A 25,256-nucleotide genomic window follows, 5' to 3' on the forward strand; every position below is an offset into this window, starting at 1 on the left:
TCACATAGTACCCCTGACACTTTTCTCCACCCATTCCAACCTGCTTGGACCCGTCTCTTCACCTCTTTTCCGCACTCTCCGTTGCTCTGGACTGTTGACCCTAAGTACCTGAAATCCTCCAGCTTCTTGATCTCCACTCCCTGTAGCCTCACCGCTCCACCCGAGTTCCTCTCATTCACACACATATATTCTGTCTTGCTGCGACTAACTTTCATTCCTCTCCTTTCCAGAGCATACCTCCACCTCTCTAGATTTTCCTCTACCTGTTGTCTGCTCTCACTACAGATCACAATGTCATCCGCAAACATCATGGTCCATGGGGATTCCTGTCTAACCTCATCTGTCAGCCTATCCATCACCATTGCGAACAAGAAGGGGCTCAGAGCTGATTTACGCTTGCGTTTGCAATTTTTACATTTACGATGACTTGTATGCTCGGTTGGATAGTAAGGAGGGTGAGAATGATCTATACAGGTTGGCGAAACAGAGAGATAAAGATGGAAAGGATGTACAACAGGTCTGGGTGATAAAGGACAGAGAGGGAAATGTATTGACAGATGCTAGAAGACTGATGGGACGATGGAAAGAGTACTTTGGAGAACTGATGAATGTGGAAAATGAAAGAGAGGCAAGGGTAGAAGAGGTGATTATCGTAGACCACAAAGTAGCAAAAATTAGTAAAAGTGAAGTGAGGAAGGCATTGAAGAGGATGAAGAGTGGAAAAGCAGTTGGTCCTGATGATATACCTGTGGAGGTGTGGAAGTGTCTAGGAGAGACAGCGGTAGATTTTCTGACTAGATTATTCAACAGGATCTTAGAGAGTGAGAAGATGCCTGAAGAATGGAGACAAAGTGTGATGGTGCCTATTTTTAAGAATAAAGGGGATGTGCAGAATTGTGGCAACTACAGAGGGATAAAGTTGATGAGCCATACAATGAAGATATGGGAAAGAGTAGTGGAAACTAGACTGAGAGCAGAAGTCAGCATTTGTGAACAGCAGTATGGCTTCATGCCTAGGAAGAGTACGACAGATGCAGTATTTGCGTTGAGAATGCTAATAGAAAAGTACAGAGAAGGCCAGAGGGAGTTGCATTGCGTTTTCGTAGACCTAGAAAAAGCATATGACAGGGTGCCAAGAGAGGAGCTCTGGTATTGTATGAGGAAGTCTGGAGTGGCAGAGAAGTATGTTAGACTGGTGCAGGACATGTATGCTAGCTGTGAGACACTGGTACGGTGTGCTGTAGGAGTAACAGAGAAGTTCAAGGTGGAGGTGGGACTCCATCAGGGATCAGCTCTGAGCCCCTTCTTGTTCGCAATGGTGATGGACAGGCTGACAGATGAGGTTAGACAGGAATCCCCATGGACCATGATGTTTGCCGATGACATTGTGATCTGTAGTGAGAGCAGACAACAGGTAGAGGAAAATCTAGAGAGGTGGAGGTATGCTCTGGAAAGGAGAGGAATGAAAGTTAGTCGCAGCAAGACAGAATATATGTGTGTGAATGAGAGGAACTCGGGTGGAGCGGTGAGGCTACAGGGAGTGGAGATCAAGAAGCTGGAGGATTTCAGGTACTTAGGGTCAACAGTCCAGAGCAACGGAGAGTGTGGAAAAGAGGTGAAGAGACGGGTCCAAGCAGGTTGGAATGGGTGGAGAAAAGTGTCAGGGGTACTATGTGATAGAAGACTGTCGGCCAGAATAAAAGGAAAGGTGTACAAGACAGTGGTGAGACCAGCGATGATGTTTGGACTAGAAACTGTTCCAATGACCAAAAGACAGCAGGCAGAACTAGAGGTTGCAGAGATGAAGATGTTGAGGTTCTCTTTGGGAGTGACCAGGATGGATAGGATCAGGAATGAGTCTATCAGAGGGACGGCACATGTTCGATGTTTTGGAGAGAAGGTCAGAGAAGCCAGACTGAGATGGTTGGGTCATGGACAGAGAATATATTGGTAGATGGATGCTGGAATTGGAGCTGCCAGGCAAGAGGTCTCGAGGAAGACCAAAGAGAAGATTTATGGATGTAGTGAGAGAGGATATGAAGGTAGTTGGTGTGAGAGAGGAAGATACAGAGAATAGGGTTAGATGAAGAAGGTTGACTCGCTGTGGCGACCCCTAAAAGCCGAAAGAAGAAGAAGAATTTGTGTTTGAAATTTATGATTATCTAAACATTCAGATAATCTAATAGTACGCCATTCGAAATTATCTGCAGTCTTAAATGACAAAAAGTCTATGCATTTAAGTTGAATAACTTTATCCCATCATAAAATTAAAATTCCAAAATTTGTCTATTCTCATCCAAATTGAGATGGAATTTTCACTTTTTACCCTGTATTTTTAACACCAGGGGAGCAAGAAAAGGACTTTTCCAAAGAAAGATGAAATTGGCAACTTCAACAAGCCCCTTTAATGGGCTCTTAAGAGAATTAAACCCTTTAATGATTAGATTTATCATTTTCTTGCATATAATCTTATTTTAATCATTTTGCTCACCACAGGCAGTTCTCACAGTTCCAAATATAATTTTTTTGATTTTTACTGAGTTAATGATCTTCACTTATAATGAATGAAAACTTCAAGTAGATTTTTTAGACCTGCTTGCAGACAATGAATGAACAGTTGCAGATGTACAGCTCACTTCGTTGTCTGTGAGCAGTTTATGGAAAAAATGGCCCTAGAGCTGTTTAGTTGGTAGTTTCTGTACCTTGTAGCTTAAATTTGGTGTTTTACGAAACATAATAAATGTGTTTTAGCTTTCACACAAGGGGTGAACAAACTTTCTCCCCATACTTGTGTGTGTGTGTGTGTGTATGTGTTCATTTCCATCAAGTGTTTGTTCAAATTCTCACTGCCGTTTTTCAGTCGTGCTAAATGAAAACAATTGCCAAGATGAAATTTCAAGACAAGACCAAAAAAAAACCCTTAAAATACAAAATATTTATTTTGAAAATGTCTTTATAAGAGAGGAAAAAAACAAAACAAAACCCCCAAAAAACAGAAAAAATTAAAATAAAACCAAATCAAAACCATACAAATTGTTTGGTTACTAGCATACCACACTAGTGCTAGGAACTAACAATGGAAGTTCGCTCGATCGGGGATGATTCGCTGACACTCGGAGGCGACGGATCCGTCTCGTCTCCGCTTTCTGTCTTCACGTCGCGCCCCGACGACCGAGGCAAACAAGCGCCGAAAAACGTGGCACTGGTGGTGAAACGTCTTCCTGTCCAGGTTTATAAACTTACATGAGCATAAAGGGGGAGGGACGGGGGGGGGAAGGAGAGGGCAGACATGTGGCATCCATTCTGTTCTCTTTTCTTGTTTTTTTTTTTTTCCTTTGAAACAAAAACACAAAAACCAAAAAACCAAAACAGAGTGAGTTTTAATACATTTCTGAAATACAGTGTAAGGGGAAGGGGGGAGGGGGGGGAGCTGGCGGGGCTTAACTGTTGGCGTTGATATGGTGAGGAAACAAAATCAAGAGCGAGAAGGAAACCATAATATTCTGTATCCCAAAGGGTAAGACAACCTTCCAAAAACTGAACAGTGTGCTTCTGAAAGATATGGACGAGAAAAAGAAAGGAAGAGGAGAAGGCCTCGTCTCTGCACTCGTGGTCGGAAGCAGAGTCGGAGGCCGCAGAGGTCAAAGTTGAACCTTTGAGGTTGCAGTGAGTCACTTCGAGGCCGGGTCGCCCCGCCCTCGGCGTAGATATAAAGATATATGTATTCTTTATCCTTTCAATATTTTTTTTTCTTTTTATTGTGGTTGTACAATATTCCCTGATGGCCTGATTTTGGCCGCTGAGTGTTATACAGAATCCTGAAGAGATATCAAAATTAAAAGAGGAGGGGAGGGGGTGGGGTGGAGAAAAAAAAAAAAAAAAGAAAAGAACGAAAACAAATAAACGAGAGAAGTGATGATACTGTCCATTTGGGGGGAGGGGGAGGGGTCGATGGGGGAATCCTGTATGCTGCAGTTTGTGGGACTTTGTGTCGCTCTCCCTTGTCCCCTTCTAAAAATGTTACATACGCTGGTCAAACACACAGTTCCTCCATTGCACTGCAGGGGGGGGGGCTCTGCTCTGGGGACAGACAGGAAAACGGGCCGTTAGCCGAGCGCAAAGGCGGCGGTCGATGAGTGGCGACGGGGCGCAAACACGCGGCGGGCGCATGGGAACCTCACCCACTGCATCGAGAGGGAGGATTGATTTCCTGGAGGCGTTTTTTGTTGCATCTCGGCCCAAAGGGATAAAGGGGGTAGGGATTTAAAAAGGGAAGAACTGTATTGGCTTTTACCTCAATGAATAATCAAGATAACCAAATATCAAATTTGTTAAATTCTGAAACAAAAACGTAAAGGGGGGAAACAAAAATAAAACGCATTACCTGGAAATGAATTTGGGTCAAAGGCAACTATGGATGACTAGGAAATTATAAGAAAATGTGTTAAAAGTCCCTTCAAATTCACGGGTCACAGGTGGGTGGTGTGTGGAGGGATTCGGCGGCGTTCCGCCCCGGCGGCGCTCACCTATGTCAGCTTCTTGGCTTTGTTGTAAAGTGAGTCCACCACTTTGCTCATGTTCTGAATTGTTTCCAAGGCTGCTTCATACGTTTTGTCCACGGGGGGCTCCTCGAAGATGATGAGCACGCCTTCGCCCTGGTCCAGGATCCCTGCGGGGGCCGGGGGGATTCGTCAGCCTCGCTCTTAACTCTTTGCCTTCGTCTAGACTTAACCTGATTTAGACCCACTCACCGTGAAACTTCTTATCCAGAATCATCTGCGACAACTTCCTTTCGACGTCTCCCTGCAAACAAAAGACGAGGCGGTGAGGGACACCGACGGACGGTACGGGGGTCGAGCGGTGGCGGCAGGACGTACCTTCGAGAGTTTGATTAGACCTGATATGTGTTCAATCTGAAAGCAGAAGCACAAACATGTTAGACGCCGAACTGGGATTCAGCCCTGCAGCCTTTCAATGATCCGCCACTATTGACATGGTCACACACTCACACACACACACACACAATCAGATTCCATTGCGGCTCTGAATTAAGTGAACAGTCTGAGTGGCCTTGCATTTAATTCATAATAAAAGGGCTGGAAATTCCTCACATGCACAACCAGTGAGAGACCAAGTGGGGGACAAATATTTATAATACACTTGAGAAAATAAAATACAAGCTCTTATTTCATGTTATTCCTATATTAGTGTGTTATTCTATATTTATAGGCGCCGGTCGGCCCCTGCAGCTGCAGGCTTCCTCCAGCAGATGGCGGCGCGGCCTTCCCTACCTGTACTCTGGAGAAAGGCTCGATGACCCGGATGAGGTTCTGCTCCAGCAGGTTGTCGTAGAGTTTGGCCAGGTGAGTGTTGATGATGGGGTCGTCCCTAAGCTCCGCTCTGTACTCTGTGAGGGCCTGAGACACACACACACACACACAACGACGTCACGGCGAGCGCACACACCTCGGACGGTGACGTCGAGGCCGGTGGTGTTTGGCGGCGGCGCCTTACCTTTTCAAAGTCTGCTAGCGATCTGTTCTTGCTGGCCTGGGCCACACATTTAAGTGCATCTGTCTGTACAGAAGGGGGAAACATCAGCGGAAGAAGGAGCAGGGCAGAGGAACCCAAATGACGAGCGGCTCAGGGAGTGTCCTTCGCTCCTCTGCCCTGAAGGTTAGACGGGCTCAGGGGAGAGGGGATTCAGTGGCTACACGACCGAGTGGCCGGGTTATGGACGAACAAGAAACTGCCTTCAGACGTCACTGTTCACTTTTCACACAAATTTCTGCTATTTTAGGTTGAGAAACCTCTTAAAAATGAGGAATTCACATTAAAAGCTCAGACCATCGGGGGAGAAATCGGGCCGGATTACCGAAAACGAGTCGAGAGATTACAATTTATGCAAATTAGAAACTCCGGATGAGATTTTCCTGAACCGTCGCCACGGAAACCGGCTGTTTCGACGGCGCGGATGTTCGGTCGGCGCCGGCCTCTGCTCACCTGCCGTCCGGTGTATCGAAGGGCCAGTTTCCCACTGATCAGCGCTTGGACCTCCTCGGGCCTGAAAGAGAGACGGGTCAGTGTCCTCCAAGCCCGAACCCCCCGGAAAAGCCCGGCTTCGAGGCTCCACTCACGAGTTGAGGACTATTTTGCAGAGGAGCATGTATTTGAGCGCCGTGATGGCCCTGGGGCTGTCGATGGAGTCGTAGCCCTCGAACGCCTCGAAGAAGTAGGAGTAGGCCGTCTTCCAGTCCTTCTCCTCTGCCGCGTGGATGATCCCTGCGTCACAGGCCAGGAAACCCCGTCACACTCGCGGCTAAGACAGACGGTCACCTACGCATTTTAAGATTTCCTTCACGGTTACATATAGAACTCAACGCCCCCGACGTCTGTTTCTGTTTAATTATTCTAGTCTTGTCATTGCTATTGTCAGTCTATTTATATTATTTAGTTCTGGTTGGCTACTTTTCACCCTTACTGTTCCTTTTTGTCCATTCTTCTCGCTGATGTTGTTGCTGCGGTCTATTTATTCGTGGACGTCTTGCTATCTTCTATCTCTATTTATATTCAGATTTACTTTTGACATTTTAACTGTAACGCTGTTGTGACAAAGGAATTTCCCCTCTGGGGATAAATAGAGTTGATCTTGTCTTTATCTTATCTTAATAAAACCTTTTTTTGCACTAGTTCACCGCCCCGAACGGTGAATAATGGAGGAAGCTCTCGCCCTCGGCCTGGTGACCACCAGGATGACGACGGGACGGCTCCGGGTGTAAAAATGAGTCAGAGTTGAGTGGTCCTGATGTGTGTGTGTGTGTGTGGGTGTGTGTGTGTTGGGGGGGCAGCAGCATTCACATGGCAGTCACACTTGCTCTGGCAGCACACTGATGACACATCCTGCCTCTCCATATAAATAAACCCCTTAAAGAAGGGGGGGGGGGTCACTTCTGAAACTGGGAAGACATTGATTTCTCCTCCTGTCTGAGAGCAATTCCAGTGACATTCGACGGCCTGTATTCTTTCTTCTAGAGGAAATGGCGCCGTTTGGTGTTTTCCATGTTTAGGGCTTATGGACAAAGAGGAAGCCGGTGCTGGCGGAGCAGAGGTGGAGGTCTGATGCTGCGCGAGAACTGGCACACCATCGCTACACTTCTACACCTGGAAGCGTCCCGCGGGCAAAATACTGATTCACATACTTTCCCCACTTGAGTGTGTGTTTTTTCCACACTGGACTGGTTCACAGTTGTGAAACCATCGCTTCGTGGGGTGACCTCTGACCTGACTGCATGTCCAGAGCTGCCTGGAGCTTGGGAGGACAGTAGATGGCGTTGGCGGTGGTCCTGGCGGAGGTGAGGGCGGCGCGGGCCTTGGGCAAGTTACTGAGGGCGTGGTACGTCTTGCTTTCGAGCAACTGGACCTCCACCAGAAGGGCTTTGTCGTCCATCTTCTTCAGCTCCTGGAGCAACTGCGAGCCTGGCGGGGGGACGGAGATCATCAGCGATGCAGAAGTTTTGAACCAAAACTTTGGATTCACGGTACTCATGACGCCCGAAAACGACACGTCCGACCACTCACCGAGCGCTAAGGCCTCCTGATATCTTTTGGTGTCAAAGTAGAGGGAGATCAGCCGCGCCTGGAGGAAGAAGAGAACGCCGTCAGTATAATAGCTACAGGCGTCATCAACTAAGCAGACAAAAAGTGTCCTATTGGTGAAGATGAACGGATGTCGGAGGGGCCCTGAACTGGTCACGTGACACTATTCGGTCACGATGAAGCCATGTTCTCGCACGTTCGTGACCAACAGCAAGATGGATTCGAAAGTTCTCGCGTCTTCTGAACAGGCTTGGTGGCGTGGAAGCGATGAAGAGGACACGCTTCGAGGCCGCGCAGAGTGAAGGCGCTCGTTCCTGCGTCCGATCCACTTCCCTCCCACCAAGAGAGAACATCTCGGGTTCTCCCAGGTGAGGAAGCAGTGGAGCTAATGGGCCAGTATTAATAACAACCAACAGCAGCAAAGTAGGGCGTTCATCTTCTCGGCTTTCAGTGCCTCCAACACGGCAGCTTGGTCTGGTTTCTACAGGGAGCCGCTTTGCTGTGGCCCAGCCTGAGCTCCCGACGCTCCGGCTGCCAGGCTGTACTCTCCCCCGCAGCCAGGGCTTCCCCAGCGTTTGACTTGGAGCAACCTCCTTCTCCCCACTAAATCTATTCTTTGTCTTGCTTTCATTTCTGAAAATGGCTGTTTTCATTTGGTGTGTGGAGCTCCTGCAAGGCCACCACACACACACACACACACACACACACAGGTTTTAGCCAGTTACAAAATTGAGCTGGCAGAGACAGAAGTTGTTGAATCTGATCCCCCGTGAAGCCGCCCTCGAGGTTCTGTGATATTCCTTTCATTTTCAAACTCCTAAAAATCACAAAATGTGCCCTTTCAGAGGCAGGCAGACTGCAAATCGGTTGTTATCAGATGCAAACAGGAAATATGCGGCGAGTGTGAATGAGACGACCGAGAACCGTGACTGTGTGCCCCAGCAGTTCGGTACGCGCTGATGTGAAAACTACGTTGGCAGAATCTGTGCCGGGAAACTGGCCGGAGAAACGTTTAAATATTACACCCAGATAAATTGTCTATCTTAAAAGCAATTATACAAATTGAACCAGGTACTACTCTGAACTTTTGCTCCGCTGTAAAAATAGTCCGCACCGGTTCGCTCCCATTTGACACTTGGGGTAAACATTGCCTTGTCTTATCGGTTTGTTGATATTGCTGTGCTACACAGAAAAAAACAAAACTATTTGATCCCCGAACGTGCGCTGTGGACATTGTATACCTGTGTAATAGGGCCCATAAACCAATTTCAGCCCTCCTCACCTCCAGGGCTTGTCGTAGGAAGGTCCTCTTCTCGGCCTTGGCCCACTCGATGCATTCAAGGCACAGCTCGACCTCCTGCCCCGTCGCCGCCTCCATGTCCAGGAACAGGTCCAGCAGAGAGCGGACCAGCCGGGCCGCCTTGGCCTTGCTGATGGAGATCAGGAAAGGCCTCACAAACTTCAGCAGACCCCCGAGCTCTGGAGAGAGAGTGGACCGCGTCGTGAGGAACACCAACGTCGGCGAAAAGCGGGGACGCGCTGTCCGAGGCGGGACGGTTACCTGCCGCCTGTCCCGTCTTGGCCAGGAGGGTCCCCAGCTCCAGGATGCTCTGTTCTTTGACCCTGACAGCCTCCTCATCGTTCTCCTGAACATCTCTCCTCACTGCCAAAAAACAAGAGACAACATCCAAGTTGAAGAGGAATCCCCTCAGCTGAGATACAGGAGCACCTCTGGGTGCCAAACGTGCATTGTAGTCCGAGAAGACCGATGAAAACTTTTCACAAACTCTTCCTGGATGTGTTCTGAACACTTGTTTTCGAGCGATTATTCCAAGTTCGGTGGGACTACTTTCTGTCAAATACTTATCAGATGAATTTCCCGGAGCCTCCGCAGCAGAGCGGACTGACAGCTAGTTGGCCGCTGTGACACGGCAGTTTAAGGACAGCGATGCTTAAGGGGGGCACACGAACTGTTTACAAATAAGCACAACAACCTCGTAGGGCACAAAAATAGGATACTTTTTGTTGACGAGCGGACGTTATCATGAAGAAAGCAGGTCCTTTCGTTGTGTCGGAGCGCCGCTTGTGACTGTTGACTCTTGATGAGTCCAGCATTTCTGACAACAAGCTAACAATGGTGCTTTAACAGCAGAAGTAGCCGGGCTAATGTCACGGTCGCGGTTAGCTCCGGTGGCGCTTTGCTGTCGTGGAATACCGAAGCCACAAACCGCACTACTCGTAAAGCACAACGACAACGTAACTAACAAAATTTCACGCCCCGGCCTAAAGTTAGCAAAGTTGCTAACGAGCTAACGCTAGCGTGCTAACATCCACTAGCAGTTGCCGTTACCAACCATTCGACAGTAGTGAGTCAGCACGGCACAGCGCCGGCTCTTGCTACTAAACGCCGCTAGCTAGCACCGACCGCTGGAAGACACGGCACGGCGGCCGAGGGAAACGCGTCCGCCGCGAACCCGCCGCCGAACACCCACCTATTGAATGGAGAATATCGATAGACGCGTTGCGATCCGTGCTAATGAGAGACTGGGCTCTCTGAAACTCGACCACTGCTGCAGCCGCCATCTTCCTTATTCAAATGCTGCCTGAATGAGAAGTACCGTACGGGGGCAACGTTGTTTAGCGCGTGTGACGTCATCACGCTCGGACGAGTGGCATCCTGGGAAATGTAGTTTTATTGCTAAACTAGGTCGTTAATATAAATCCATCGACGCCCCCCCTGGAAGCGTGTAATCCATTTAAAAGTCAATTTATTTACTTTTATTAACGTTGATACACAGGAATAATTGTTTATTTTGTCTGTGTGAGAGTAATGGCTGATGCACAGAAATGCTACCATAAAAATATCGATTCTCATATTATTTAGTTGATTTTTTTTTTCCGAAACGCAGGACGGAGCAGGCGGGATCCTGTTGAATTTAAAAAAAAAATGCATTCAAAAGAACCCGAGTGGCATTTTTTTAATGCATTTATAAAGCGCAAAATGAATGTCGAGGACGGATGAATCCAGATCCGACCAGAATGCACCGGACCTCTGCAGGTTCTGCAAGCGCGGGGGAACATGTTGCATGTAAAAGGCGTATATATGTGCATCTATGTGTGTGTGTGTGTGTGTGTGTTAGGGTCGCAAGGTCCGTCTATACCATGATGCAGTGACGCGTCCTATAGGCGGAGTTGTTTTTCCCCGGCAGCGCGGTTGCGCACACGGCGCGTCGCGGCGCGGCGCCCAACCACCGCCTCTGCGTCGGAGCCTCAGTGACACAACACAACATCCGCATCTCCGGGCTGCGAGCAGCAGCAGCAGCAGCAGCAGCAGAAGCAGAAGCATCTCCATCTCCATCTCCATTTCCATCCCGGCGTCCATCTCCGCCACTGGCCGCCGACCCCCTCCCCACCCCCGCCCACCCTCCACCCATCCAAGGACTATCCTCCTTTCTTTTGCAGGAGATGATTTTACGGTTCTGCTGAGGGGGGAGGACAGGGGAAGCGCGGAGCGTCAACACTGCGGTGATATCTTCTCCTCCTCCTCCTCCTCCTCCCCCCTTCATCGGCTCTCCGACTGGAAATCCGGTGAGTCCGATTTTTTTTTTTTTTATCCCGTGTTCGGGTTTGTGTTTTTCTTGTCGTTTCGAGGATGGAGATGAACGGAAACAGGGGTCGAGGGAGAGAAGGTGGAGGGGATGGAAGGGATGGTGGTGGGTGGGTGGATGGTGGGGGGGCGCATTTCGACGCAGACGCCCGGGTTCAGCACCGCGGAGAGCTCCCGCTGCCGCTGCCGCAGAGCCGGGGGAGCTCCGGGGCGCGTCCCGCTGATGGATGGATGGATGGATGGATGGATGGATGGATGGATGGATGGATGGATGGATGGATGGATGGATGGAGGCCGCCGGTGCGTCGACTGCGATCGTGCACGACGTCTCTGCGGAGCCGTGCACGCTGCGCACTTAAACCCCCCCCTCCACTCCACTCCCCTGCACACACACACACACACGTTATTATTTCTCCCACTCGCTGCAGCGAGGCGAGACTTGCGTGTGCGTGCACGCGCATTCTGCATCCGGGCACGCGATCTTCACCTGTTCTCGCGGAACGCGGCGCCGATAATCGATCAGCTCCAGGATGCGCGCGGGTTCCCACACGGATTTTCGGTGTCGCGCACACACACACACATTGAATTCCGCCGTTGGATCCCACCCAGCAAGTGATCGAAGGGCTACTTATCGATGATCTGTGTTCCGATCTGTCACGTGACTGTTTTCCGTCCACAGCCGCGCCTCGGATGCCCGACGGCGGCCTTTAGGCTGGGACCCCCCCCCCCTCCCGGAAGCACTGAGGCTCTGTGACCCCCCCCCTGACCCCTCCACGCCAGGCTCCCCCTGACCCGACGCTGGACATCTCGCCGCCGTCGCCATGGGAACCGTGCTGTCTCTGTCGCCCAGCTACCGCAAGGCGGCCCTGTTCGAGGACGGGCCGGCCACGGTGGGCCACTACACGGCCGTGCAGAACAGCAAGAACGCCAAAGACAAGAACCTGAAGCGCCACTCGCTCATCAACGTGCTGCCATGGAAACGGATCGTGGCGGTGTCGGCCAAGAAGAAGGGCTCCAAGAAGGTGCAGCCCAACGGCGCCTACCAGAACAACGTGAGCCACCTGAACAACGAGAACCTGAAGAAGTCGCAGTCGTGCGCCAACCTGTCCAGCTTCGCCGGGGACCAGAGCACCCCGGCGCCCGGCAAGACCCCCGCCGACACCTCCTCCGTCAAGAAGGCGCCGGCGGCCAACTCGGCGCCGGCGGCGGGGACGCCGCGGCGGGTGATCGTGCAGGCGTCCACCAGCGAGCTGCTGCGCTGCCTGGGCGAGTTCCTGTGCCGGCGCTGCTACCGGCTCAAGCACCTGTCGCCCACGGACCCGGTGCTGTGGCTGCGCAGCGTGGACCGCTCCCTGCTGCTGCAGGGCTGGCAGGACCAGGGCTTCATCACCCCCGCCAACGTGGTCTTCGTCTACATGCTGTGCCGCGACGTGGTCTCCTCCGAGGTGGCCACGGAGCACGAGCTGCAGGCCGTGCTGCTCACCTGCCTCTACCTGTCCTACTCCTACATGGGCAACGAGATCTCCTACCCGCTGAAGCCCTTCCTGGTGGAGAGCTCCAAGGAGACCTTCTGGGACCGCTGCCTGTCCATCATCAACCTGATGAGCGCCAAGATGCTGCAGATCAACTCCGACCCGCACTACTTCACTCAGGTGTTCGCCGACCTGAAGAACGAGAGCCAGAAGGAGGAGGAGAGGAGCCGCCTGCTCATCGGCCTGGACCGGTGAGGGGATGCCGGCGTGGGAGGGGCGGCGGCGGCGAGGGGACGCCGTCCCTCTCGGGGCGTCCGAGGAAAGAAGAGCCGGGCGCCCCTTCCTCTATCGCCGCGGTTACGGCCGGACTCCCGAGCCGCCCCCCGCGTTCGGCGGCCAATCGATGCTGGATCCATACCTTTCTTTTTTTTTTTTTTTTCCCTCATGTTAGCATCTTTGTGGGAAAACTGGACGGAGGGATGACGGAGGAGGACGCTTGACCTCCACCTGAAGGACCTTCTTAGGACGCTAACTTAACTTATTGCTTCTTTACTCTTCATTTTCCGGGAAAAAAACAAAACAAAACAAAAAACGAAACAATCTTTCGCTTTTTCACCCCCCCCCCCCCTTGGAAAAGGTGATTTTTTTTTTTTTTTTCCTCTTTCTTTCGCTATTTGTTCTTTGCACGCGTGCCATGCAGGTTTTTTCCACTTTTTCCAAGCGGGAGGGGAAAAAAAACACCCGCCTGCATCTGCTGTAGAGAATGCCGTGACCAACGTGACACTAGTTCATTTAGCTCTGCTTGCTAAGATAGGCTATTTGTTTACCAGGGGGAGTTTCTATCTTGTTTTTCGGGGGCCGAGGGAGGGGGGGGGGGGGGCATCTTCGTCGCTCCCGAAACTATTTCACGATGTTGAAAACGGTGCCATATTGGAGGGGAGGTGTGTGTTTGTGTGTGCGGGGTGGGTGGGTTTATTATTTGGGCACGTTCCTTGTAAATGAGAGACTTTGGGGTTGGGAAGTTACTTCTCTTTGGTGGGAATGAAGATGGATTCCGGTTGATGCGAGAAATCTGACCGTCACCGAAAAAAGGGGAGAAGACGTTAGCGTCGTTTTTGAGAAACGGCATGAAATTTGAGAGGAACGACTTTAAAAAACAACGGATTCGACCGGAAAAAGGGGAGAAATATTCAAAGATGAGATTAAATAAGAACAAAGGGTCGCTTTGTTTACGTTTTACAGAAATATTTCCCCGCGGCTGTTCGGACGTCGCGACGAAATCCCGGGGGATCACTTCGAAATCACATCAAATAAAGTGTAAATATGAGTCGGATCTTTCTGTAAAAGGGAAAGAAAAAAAGGGAAATAAATTTGTTTTGAAAATCTCCCAAACGTTTCTTTTCGAGTTTGAGCTACGCGGGAAAACAATGCTAATGCTAATGCTAATCCCGGGAACCCGCCGACCGGGAGCCGAAGGAGGAACCGACCAGGCGTTCACGGCAACGGGACGTCCGAAGCTTCCTGCTCCCGCCAGGAGGAAACAAAAACGGTTGCCGGAGGGGAAAAGAGGGGGGTGGGGTCAAAGGTCAGATCTGTTTCTCTACACAAACCCTCCAGTCGTGCCCCCCCCCCACTTCCAGAAACTTAACAAGTACGAAGAAAAACAAACAAAAAAAAAACTCGAAAAAGTAGATTGAGATTTTTGTGGGATTCCTTTTCTGTATCTTGTTGTGTAATTTGTAGATAAAAAAATGAGAAAAAACAAGGTGAAAGAGAGGCTGCACCAGTGTGTGTGCGTGTGTGTGTGTGTGTGAGTGTGAGTGTGTGTGCTAGCGTTAGCTCCTTATTTGTACAGAAGAGTGTGTGACGTAGTTTTACTTCGGACGCGACGCACCGACCGCACCGGGATCTGGTTTTATTGGGGGGAGGGGCATCTATCCTCATACACACAGGAGTTATTTTGTTTTTATTTTTTGGGGAGAGTAAAAGACAAAAAAAAAAAAAAAAAAAAAGGCTGTTGCTGTAAAATGGAGGAACTGTTTTTTTTTTTTTTTTTTTTAATACTTCTTCCCGTCCATTAGTTTCTGCTTATTTTAATTTATTTTTGTACTGTGATGGAAAATAAAATGCACTGATCGTCGAAGACCGAGGAGCCGCTCCTTTTATTTTCCTTTTTTTTTTAAAAAAAAAAAAAACTTTATTAACCCCGGAGGAAAAACGACGACGGTTGCGATTCACTAGCTCAATTACCAGAAAGTGAAGTTTAGCAGCAAACGGTGTGAATCTCACCCTGAAATTGATTATTTTCAAGAGCTTTTTCCGGCGCTGCTGTTTGCAGACGATGCACCGAAAAAAAGATGCACGAAATCCAGAGTCGCCAAAAAGCCACGGGAACGGATAAAACCGCCGCCGATCAAAGTGCGATTAATTGGATCCTGGCGTGGGGGTCAGCGGCCGGGGATCAATCGGGGTCAGCTGATCCGTCACGCGTCACTCCGGGTCAATTAATTCCCACTTATTGATCGGCGGTGCCTCTGAATTCGTCTCTGCCCTTGAAGGACGGAGGCGTGGAGGGCGACGCCGTCCTCCCGACTCCCACCGACGGACGGCGGATTACTAACTCGGCCTGGCAGCGTGCGAAGTGGCATTGCCGTGGCAACGGCAGCGCCAGGATGAAGCAGCTGTTGGTGGGCGGATTAACACGGGAGACAAAAGTCACACAAAGTGGAGTGACGGTCGTGAGCGATGGGAGTCGACACTTTTCACACTGAATACACACACACACACACTCAAAACACACGCGCGCAGCATTAAAGAAACCCAAGGCTTTTCCATTGAAGCAAATCAATTTATTACCGATTAATGAAATCAACCGCATTAGGAGACATCGAACTCACGTTTGCAAAAAAAAAAATCACCCTCATTGTCAAAGAGGCCCTTCCCGTCTGCGGGATACAAAATCAATAATCGATATCAGACAGGAGGAGGCACGGACCGGACCGGACGGGCGGCGCCTAAAGCAGCAGAGGACAGAGGAGGAGGCGAGAGGAGTGTGTGTGTGTGTGTGTGTGTGTGTCCGTCTGGAGCGCGACCAAGTCACGGGAGGTTCACGACCACGTCACATAATTCAGCCAGAGGGTCAGAGAAGACAATGGAGTCTGCAGGTGCTGCTGACGACACGGATCTCAGCACATTTCTCTATTCGGGAGAAGAGATTTGTGTGTGTGTGTGTGTGTGTGTGTGTGTGTGTGTGTGTGTGTGTGACTCCATTCATCCCCACGGCAGGTAATCAATACACACAAGGGTGATTTATCGGTGATTAATGTTGTTCCACGTGTAAATGTGAAGTCATGATAAGATTAAATCCAACATGTTTTATATAAAATATTTGAAATTAAATGTTTCATTTTGAAGTATTTTGCAAAAATAAATCCATCACATTTTCCTTATTTTGGATACATTTTGATAAATTAGGACAAAAATTAAAAAAATGAAGGTGTCTTATGGATCTATGGCCTCAGGTTCGGTTTACTTTGCTTGCTGTCGGAAAAAAATCACTCAGATGCGCAAATGTGGTCAGAGAATGCAGTTTGGCAGAACTGAAATATTTAAAAAAAGAAATTTAGATTTTTTTTCAGCAAAAAAAAATTGAAATGGAATAACAAGGTAATAACACAATTAAACATTAAAAAAAAGGCATTTATACACAAATATTCCATCAAAAAAAGGATGCTGTGAAAAATTCCCTCAAAATTCTGAAAATTACAATATATATATATATATATATATATAGAAAACAATAATATGCAGACATAAAAATACAGATTTAATGAAGGATTTAGACTGGAATTTTTAAATTAATCTCAACAAAAAAAAAAACAACATTTCATCCAAATCGGAATAATGTGATTCTAGTTAATCTCCCCCTGTGCCTCCCGGGTGATTTAACCCGGAGATGTCGGACTGAGACTCCCTTCAACCATTTTTAATTCACCGTGAGGAAGGTCAGATCCTGGAATTTTTTGCATTTCATAAGACAGACATTTTTAATTTTTTTTTAAATTTTATTTGGTTGCTGCTGAATTTTCCCTTTTGGACTTCCTGGATAGTAGCAGGAAAAAATACATATATGTAAATATATATACTAGAAAACATCCAGCACCCTGCAGGACAGGACAGAGGAGCTGAAAGATCTGAGGAGGAAGGAGGGATGGAAGGAGGGATGGAAGGAGGGATGGAAGGAGGGATGGAAGGAAGGAGGGAGGAGGTGAGCGAGAAGAAAGCGAGGAGGAGGCTTTTGTTCTCCCGACTTGAGAGAAAAGCGCTGAAGTGAGAAGTGACATGGAGTCCATCCTAATGACGGGCAGAGAGAGGCCCTGTGGGAGATTAGCATGCTGGATATACACACACACACACACACACACACACACACACACACAACTACAACTCCTTCGAGCATCGAACCGCCAAAGAGGACAATTTTCTCCGCCGCTGCCTCTATTAAGATAAATGAAGATCTGCGGGCGGCGGTTGGAGACTCTGACCACTTCCTGCCCGAGGCTCCGCCTCCTCCGGCGACGCTACAGCATTAGCGTCGCTTCCTATCGATGCTATTCCTCCTTGGATATTAGCGAGAAAAAAAAAAAAATGGCCGCTTTAACGGTGGATATTTGGCTTTATGTAACGGAGCGATACTGGGGGTGACCCCTTGCGTGCAAGGATCTCGGCTCTCACACACACACACACACACACACACACACACGCGCATGCACAAAGAATCATTAGCTGAGTGAAGTGGCGTGTATTCCTGAGGAAGCGCCTCGGGCGGCGCTACCGCTGCGGCCTCCTCGCCTGGAAGAGCGATACGAAATAAAGTGCAGAGAAGAGGCGATGCTCGGACGAGGAGCGCGCCGACGTGGCGTGACGACGCGAGATATCCTTTACGTGGAAACATTAGCGGGTGACATGTAAGATTAGCAGATTTTTTTCTTCAAACCGGGCTAATGCTAGCTGGCTACATCACCCTCTGATGCTGCGGTTATCTCCGTCGCTATCGTTAGCTCCCGAGCTACAGCTAAAACTAGCCCAAAGGGAAGCTAGGAGGCTACGGCTGGCGCTCGGCTAGCGGTTAGCTCGGAAACTAAAACGAGAGCTATAGCTCCACCTAGCTCTGATGCTAGGACTGGCTCCGTTTATAGCTAACTTTCCATTCGTAGTAATCTCACACCTCGGCGAGCTAGCCTTCAAGCTAGCGTTAGCTTGGTTAATCAGGCTAATTGCTGAAGCAGACAACAGCTTTGGCATTGATACTAATTTCCATTCCTGTTTCTCGGCCCTAAATTTGGTCACAAACGCGAAGGCGGTCTCTCTCACACACACACTCACACACACACACACACACACGGCCCACATTATTCTAGGCTTCAGTCATGAGCGCAGACAAAAAAAAAAAACAACAAATAATTGGCTAAAGGCTTTAAATCCGCCGTCGGTTCATCAGTCGAGTCCCTTTGTTTTGACACGTGCGATGGGAAACTACGCGCTGAGTATAAATATGTGTAATTGTACTTTTGTACTACATTCTAACCTGTAATACACGGGTTCTACATGTCAGCATGTTACACAGCTAGAGAGTTAAATTAACCATAGTGTTTACAGAGGATATGCTCAACACATCCAGCTCCGCTAACAGTTAATTATTTTTCTTTTTTTTTTACATTTTATTTTATATATTTTATATTTTTTTCAAATTTTTGGAATGAGGCTGGACATGTGGAAGCTCACTGTTGTTCACACATGTGATTGTAAACAATATATTTAAAAAAGAAAAAGTGGACGTGCATTACCGGGGGGGCTTGTTGTCATGGAAACAGCGAAGCCCCCCCTCCCCCCTTTTTTAAATTTTTTTAATTTTTTTTTTTTTTGTCTGGATTTAAAGGGACGACTTCCTTAATTGTTTCTATTATTATTTTACATAGCGGGATAAAATATCAGGGGTGGTGTCAATCGCTGGATTTGCAGGCGGGAAAAAAAAACCCGCTTGTTTTTCGGGGGTTTAATTATCCAGACGGGAGAAAATGAAAATAAAGTCACGCGTATCTACAAATGGCATCTTGGGTCTTCCATACGTCATCATCATCGAGATCATCCCCCCCCCCCCCCCCGGGTCGGTGTTTTATGATCCGACTCCGGCGCAGGAAGCGCCCCGGGGATTATCATCCTCCCCGCAAAGCCTTTGGATTTCATCTTTCCCTCGTTCTGTTACGCAACATCAGCGGTTCGGAGAATCGGTCTGCCACCTCTAACCCTCCTCCGCTGCATCCCGCTGGGGGGGACGGGGGGGGGTAGAAATCGCACAAAGCAAATCAGATTTGGATTAAAAGAAGAAGAAGAACAACACCCACTTTGGTGGATTATCCTGTAGTGCACATCCTTAAATTTGTTGAGCTATGTATGTTTTAGCCACTACGTAATTACGCTGCCTAGAGATCCAGGATCGCGGCTTCGCGAGGACTCGATTTCCCGATTCTTTCCGCGAGTGAGGCGAGCGAATCGGAAGCGAATCGTCATCGTCCCCGTCGGCCCCGGCGCTCAGTTCCCGGGCACGGCCAGGATGTAGCCCGAGCGGCTCTTGGTGAAGTCCGGCTGCGGTTGGTTGTTCTTGGGCTCCACGAGGACGGTGCACTTCCTGCCGTTCATGCTGCACTGGATGGGGCTGCTGACGTTCACCTGAAGCTTCCTCTTCTCGCTGCAGGGGGGGAAGAAGAAAGGAAGGTCAAGGAGAAACTAGCATTGCTAGGCTACCGTTGAGAAAGTTGGCGAACGCACGATCCAACCGACGGCTACCAACTCTCGGGTTAAGACTCCGGCGTTCAACACACGGCTCAGGTCAGTTGGTCAGATGGTCAGTTGGTCAGATGTTCAGGAAGTCATGCAGTCAGGTGGTCCGGTAGTCCAGTGGCTAGGCGGTCTGGTAGTTAGGAAGTCTGGTAGTCATGTAGTCAGGGGGTCCAGTAGTCAAGTTGCTAGGTGGTCTGGTAGTTAGGGGGTTAGGTGGCAGTCAGGTGTACGCTAGTGGTTGGGTAGTCTGGTGGCACGGCGGTCTGGTAGTTAGGAGGTCTGAGAGCTTCAGGTTGTCAGGTGGTTGGGTAGTCATGTGGTCAGGTTGTCATGTGATCAGGTGAGGTAGTCAGATAGTCTGATATTCATGTGGTCAGGTAGTTAGGAAGTCTGGTAGTCATGTAGTCAGGTGAGGTAGTGGTCAGGTAGTTAGGGGTAAGGGACTTAAGTAGTGAGATGGTCAGGTTGTCATGTAATCAGGTGAGGTAGTCAGATAGTCTGGTAGTCATGTGGTCAGGTAGTTAGGAAGTCTGGTAGTCATGTAGTCAGGTGGCCTGGCAGTCTGGTGTCTAGGTGGTCTGGTAGTTAGGGGGTTAGGTGGCAGTCAGGTGTGCGCTCGTGGTCTAGTGGCAAGGCGGTCTCATAGTTAGGGGGTCAGGGAGCTAGGTGGTCAGGTTGTCAGGTAGTCATGTGGTCAGGTTAGTGGTCAGATGGTCTGGTAGCCAAGTGGTTGTGTTGTATGTAGCTCTGTGGTAGACCCGGGTCCTGGGTTCAATCCCCGACATCTTCCCTGTAAGTCACTCTGGTTAAAAGCGTCTACCTGTAATCAGGTAGTTAGGAAGTCTGCTAGTCATGGAGTCAGGTGAGGTAGTGGTCAGGTAGTTAGGGGTCAGGGATTTAAGTAGTGAGATGGTCAGGTTGTCATGTAATCAGGTGAGCTAGTCAGATAGTCTGGTGGTCATGTTGTCAGGTGGTCCAGTAGTCAAGTTGCTAAGTGGTCTGGTAGTTAGGGGGTCAGGGAGCTAGGTGGTCAGGTTGTCAGATGGTTAGGTAGTCAGATGGTCTGGTAGTCAAGTGGTCAGGTAGTTGGGGGTCAGGTAGTCAGTTGGTTAGATGTAAGTTAATCAGGTGGTCGGCTGGTGAGGTAGTCAGATGGTCTGGTAGCCATGTAGTCGGGTAGTTAGGAAGTCTGGTAGTCATGTAGTCAGCTGAGGTAGTCAAGTGGTGAGGTCGTTGCGTGGACTGACCACACCACTAGTCTGGTGGTTAGGTTGTCAAGTGATTAGATAGTTGGGTTGTCAGGTGAGGTCCACGGGTTGCTAGACGGTCTGGTAGTTGGAGGGTCAAGGACTAGGTGGTCAGGTAGTCAGGTGAAGTAGTCAAGCGGTCCAGTGGTCTGGTGGTTAGGTGGTCAGGGAGCTAGGTAACCAGGTGGTCTGGTAGCCGCTCTGACCGAAAACAAGTATTTCATGGTTCTTGCAACAAAAACCCCTGACTGGGCAAACTCAGGTGAGCAGGCACCCTTCCACCACCTCATTACAGCCCGGTTAGTACAACCCTTGGGTTGCTAGTTATTATTCCTCCCGGGAGGAAGATGGTCGTACGTCAGCTAGCACGACGCTAACGCCGGCACCTGCTCGGCGTTGCGGGGGGGAACCAACATGACGCCTCTGGCTCTGCGCTCTGCAAATGAAGACGAATTGGAGAGAAATCCACCTCCAGCCGGCGAGGGGTGATCCATACGCCAGCGCCGGACCGGAGCGCAGCAGCTGATTGCCTTTTTAGTGGCTGCCACATCCAGTTAAGAACATCTCCTTGTGTGTGTGTGTGTGTGTGTGTGTGTAGAGGATGATGGTGCGACTGAGATAAACCAATCAATGGCTGACTCATGTTCCATCTTCAGAGATGAAACTTAACTCCGCCTTTTTTTTTGGTCGCCACTCCATCACCCCTCAACTTCTGAAGCTCAGATTTTGCCAGATGTCAATCAAAATATGGCCACGCCCCCAAATTTTTGTCCAATTAAAAAAAAAAAAAAAATCGCAGTCAGCACCAGTGAGCGCGGCTAGTGAACACATGACGACAACAAACCCAACCTTGTCCCTAACAATCAACCGATGCTAACTAGTCATCGAGAGCCAATGAGAAAGAAAAGGCGGGACACAGGAAGTAGCCCTGGTGGAGGACAGGAAGTAGCGGGAGAATCAAAACGACGATGGCGAACAGCGTAGGGGGGGGGGGCGGGCCGGTGGAAGCCGAACTGGACTACAATAATGGAGGAAAGGGCAACTAGCTCTAACGTGGCCGTCTAAACCCTCAAAGGGTGGCGCTTTCAAGCGTCTTTGGTCGGTTTAAGCATCTGATTCCCCTTTGCTCCACGTGAAGACATCTGTTACCACGGTTACGGTCCCTCCGGTACCGGCTGGACCGTGAGTGACACACTTTCCACGCCGGCCCCCATTTACCCGCCGCAGCCGAGCCGCGAAAACCGTCTGGACAGGAAGTGACCGGCGACTTGTTGCGTAACGTCAACAAGTCATAAACAACAGAGAAGGAGAGACAAAAAAAATTGAACCAAATGTGCTGCTCCCGCCGCCCACGTCCTCCCCTGCAAAGCGCACACAACTCGGGATAACACTGATGCTGGTTTCCATGGCAACCCCCCCCCATCCTCCACCACCACCACCTCCTCCTGCGAACTGAACTCCCCCATCTGTCATGGCTGCCAGCCAGTGCTACTGCGTGTTTCTGTAAATGTGTCTGCGCCCGCGCGTGTGTGTGTGTGTGTGTGTGTGTGTGTGTGTGTCATAGCATGTGAGTGTGTGTGTGTGTGTGTGTGTGTGTGTACGCGTACACACGCACTCATGCCCATTCCCTCATTTGCCCTCGTCCTATTACTTCTCCATCTCACTGTCTTGCTAAAAACGCCAGAGGGATGCTGGGTTCCTGGTGAAGGGCAAACACACACACACACACACACACACACATACACACACACACACACACACACGCTCACAGAATGGGTTTCTGACACGTTCTCCAACATCTCAGAGCTTGCCCTCTGGCGCGCCAACGGAACGAAACCACCCAACCCTTCAACTCCGACTAGAATGGAAAACACACACACACACACACACACACACACACATAGACAGACAGTCTTCGGGTCATCGGCTGGCCTTTTAGCATCAGGAGTCCCGGGCCAATTGGACCCCCCTGAGGGGAGAAAGGCGGAAAATCAATCCCTCACCCCTGTTTTCGGTTTGTGGAGGGAGGAGGAGCAGGAGGGCGGGAGACAAAAAGACAAAAAAAAAAAGGTAAAATGTTTGTAAATCATTTTAATTTCCTGAATAGAGACTTGATCTGCACACAGATCAACAAAAGCGCTCCAAAAATAAAAAAAATCTATTGTCCATATTAACACTATAATATTATCTTCACTAAGATATAGCTGACAATTTATATACGTTACATATTTTACATCCCTTTAACTTTATTTGTATTTAGTTATTTAGATTTTTACTGTTCTTTTTATTTTATCTTAATTAATAATAATAAAGTAGAATAAAGTAGTCTGATTCGGAAATAGTAAAAAGGTGGGAATCAATTACGTGATCAGTCCCTTTAAAAATGGCGCAACAATAACATGTTTGTTAACAATATTTCTGGTAAGCATCTGAGGAAGATGAAATAAATTATCTTTATTTTTGGAGTATTTTTGGTGTGTGGATTTTTTTAAACCTCAATTCAGTTTTTTTTTTTTTTTTTTTTTCCCAGCAGCCATCCCCAACTGAGCAGCGTTTCTTTTTCCTTTTTCTTAATCATTTTAATTTATTCATTCACAATGAAAGGATTTTCTTTTATTTCCAAACCCCAAAATAAATGCTGTTAAAATGCTGCTATTGAAAGATAAACATTTCAAAATATATTTTTTCCCTTTTGTTTGTAGATTTGTGACTTCCTGTTTTCTTTTTTATCTTTCTTTAATTTTTTTAATTTTCCTGAAAGAATATGGAAAAAATATCATCAATTTGATTTTCTTCTCTTATAATTACAATTAAAGGTTGATTAAGAATGTTTATTTTTAAAGCAGATTTCCCCATTAACGTACAAACTGAATAAACAACTGGCAGAAAAAAATGAAATTATAATTGAATTTAAAAAATTCGACCTGGTATTGAATATGAAAATTTTCCTGAAAGAATCTGGGAATAAAATCATCAATTTGAACGTTTTTTCTCATAATAACAGTTTAAGGTATTATATTTTTTTAAAGATGATTAAGTATTTTTGTTTTTTAAGCAAATTTCCATACAGCTTTAATTTCTCTATTAATTTGGAAAATGATCTGGCGGAAAAAAAAAAAAAAAAAATTTATATAAAAAAAACACTGTCAATCTGAATCCCTTTTGTTTGTAGATTTCTGATTTTTTATTTTCTTTATTGTATTGATGATTTTTTTCTAGAATTTTCCTGAAAGACTGGAAAAAATATCATCTATTTGATTTTATTTTCATAATTACAATTAGAGGCTGATTAAGGATGTTAATTTGTAAAGCAGATTTCCATATCGCATTCATTTCCCTATTAATTCATAAACTGAACAAACAACTGGCAGAAAAAAAATGAAATTATTATTGAATATAAAAAATGCTGTCAACCTGGTATTGAAAAATGAAAATTAAAAAATATATTTTTTTTTCCTTTTGTTTGTATATTTCTTCTTTCCACGTTTCTTTTTTAACGTATCAATTTTTGTTTTTTATACAATTTTCCCGAAATAATTTTTTGGATTTTTTTTTTTTTTTATCAGAATTAAAATTAATTTGCAAACTGAGCAAACAACTGGCAGAAAATAATTGAAATGATTATTGAATTAAAAATAATAAAATAAAAAATGATAGATGGAGCCCAAAGAGGCGGAGGAGACTATTTTGAGACGGTGGAATCAGGACTCCCTTCCATCGTTCCCCTTTCTCCTGAGATGAAAAATACATGAGCACTGTAGGTGTGTGTGTGTGTGTGTGTGTGTGTGTGTGTGTCTGAAGCCTTTTCAGGAGCAGATCAAAGTTAGAGCCTCCCCACTTTTCCCAAACGGGACGACAGAATTCATGTCAGCACTTTTACCACCACACACACACTGCAGACTCACTAGATCACATGACTCTAGTGTGTGTGTGTGTGTGTGTGTGTGTGTGTGGGTGGGGGGGTCTTAACCTGGACATACCACCTGTCAATCACAGGGTAAAAAGTTTAAATATTCCAAACGCTGCTTTTTTTTCTTCCCGGATGAAACGTCCTATGTGTGCTTTTCAAAATAAAATCCTCCACATCTTTTATTTTAATTCTGGACGTTGAATAAATTTATTTAACGTATTTATTTATTTCAAATGCTCATCTGAATTGATATTCCAGTCCAATCTGCGACAGGGTTATTCAATCATTTTGCGGGGAAAAAAAAAAAACGATGAACTGTTTTTTGGAGGATCGCTGTGGGATGCTGGTTGCTATGGCGACGAGAGAGCAAAAAAAGAAACATCAAAAATAGAGGAGCGTAAAAGGTGCGAGCAGAAACCATCGGGTTCCTCCAGCAGGAGGTTCACTGGAGACCCTGAATTAGCCGGACGTGAATTCAGGGTGAAGCGTTTGGTCACCTGACCGCGACGTGACAGCGGGCCAATCACTGGGCGGCAGAGGCGGAGCCACGATTTGCCCCGGGGGTCAAAACATTTACGGCGACG

General features: G+C 47.9%; 3 protein-coding genes across 4 annotated transcripts in view; 1 reads left to right on the forward strand and 2 right to left on the reverse strand.

Moving 5' to 3' along the window:
* Positions 1-2,935: 2,935 nt before the first annotated feature.
* psmd11b (proteasome 26S subunit, non-ATPase 11b) lies at positions 2,936-10,215 on the reverse strand. 2 transcript variants are annotated; one of them, XM_086140151.1, is made up of 13 exons: positions 10,089-10,215; positions 9,158-9,259; positions 8,879-9,075; positions 7,579-7,636; positions 7,282-7,476; positions 6,138-6,282; positions 6,004-6,064; positions 5,515-5,577; positions 5,292-5,417; positions 4,878-4,913; positions 4,752-4,803; positions 4,527-4,669; positions 2,936-4,080 (listed from the first exon to the last, which is right to left on the reverse strand). In XM_086140151.1, the coding sequence occupies exons 1-12, from the start codon at positions 10,177-10,179 to the stop codon at positions 4,527-4,529; spliced, it is 1,269 nt and encodes a 422-aa protein (XP_085996277.1). In that variant the 5' UTR covers positions 10,180-10,215; the 3' UTR covers positions 2,936-4,080. The 2 variants fall into 2 exon arrangements, with proteins under 2 accessions (XP_085996277.1, XP_085996278.1); XM_086140152.1 differs by having other exon boundaries at positions 3,365-4,075.
* Positions 10,216-10,917: 702 nt separating this feature from the next.
* Positions 10,918-14,060, forward strand: cdk5r1b (cyclin dependent kinase 5, regulatory subunit 1b (p35)). The gene is made up of 2 exons (XM_086140154.1): positions 10,918-11,184; positions 11,883-14,060. The coding sequence occupies exon 2, from the start codon at positions 12,025-12,027 to the stop codon at positions 12,928-12,930; it is 906 nt and encodes a 301-aa protein (XP_085996280.1). The 5' UTR covers positions 10,918-11,184; positions 11,883-12,024; the 3' UTR covers positions 12,931-14,060.
* A 2,658-nt stretch (positions 14,061-16,718) lies between these two features.
* myo1d (myosin 1D) overlaps positions 16,719-25,256 on the reverse strand; it is a 57,171-nt gene continuing 48,633 nt past the window's right edge. Inside the window, exon 22 of the mRNA XM_086140153.1 lies at positions 16,719-19,423. Within this exon, the coding sequence (XP_085996279.1) occupies positions 19,267-19,423 (157 nt within the window). The 3' untranslated portion in view covers positions 16,719-19,266. The remainder of the gene's footprint in view (positions 19,424-25,256) is intronic.

Source organism: Fistularia commersonii, chromosome 32, assembly GCF_037954325.1.
Source record: "Fistularia commersonii isolate RoL2024-O1a breed Wild chromosome 32, RoL_Fcom_v1.0, whole genome shotgun sequence".
In the NCBI taxonomy this organism is placed as follows: domain Eukaryota; kingdom Metazoa; phylum Chordata; class Actinopteri; order Syngnathiformes; family Fistulariidae; genus Fistularia; species Fistularia commersonii.

Bases quoted from the DNA above. Each gene is read 5' to 3' on its own strand.
- psmd11b (XM_086140151.1), bottom strand. From the start codon at position 10,179: ATGGCGGCTGCAGCAGTGGTCGAGTTTCAGAGAGCCCAGTCTCTCATT. The intron at 9,260-10,088 runs GTGGGTGTTCGG...GTTTTTTGGCAG, and splicing joins CGATATTCTCCATTCAATAG to TGAGGAGAGATGTTCAGGAG. The intron at 4,914-5,291 runs GTAGGGAAGGCC...TTCTGCTTTCAG, and splicing joins AGCCTTTCTCCAGAGTACAG to ATTGAACACATATCAGGTCT.
- cdk5r1b (XM_086140154.1), top strand. From the start codon at position 12,025: ATGGGAACCGTGCTGTCTCTGTCGCCCAGCTACCGCAAGGCGGCCCTG.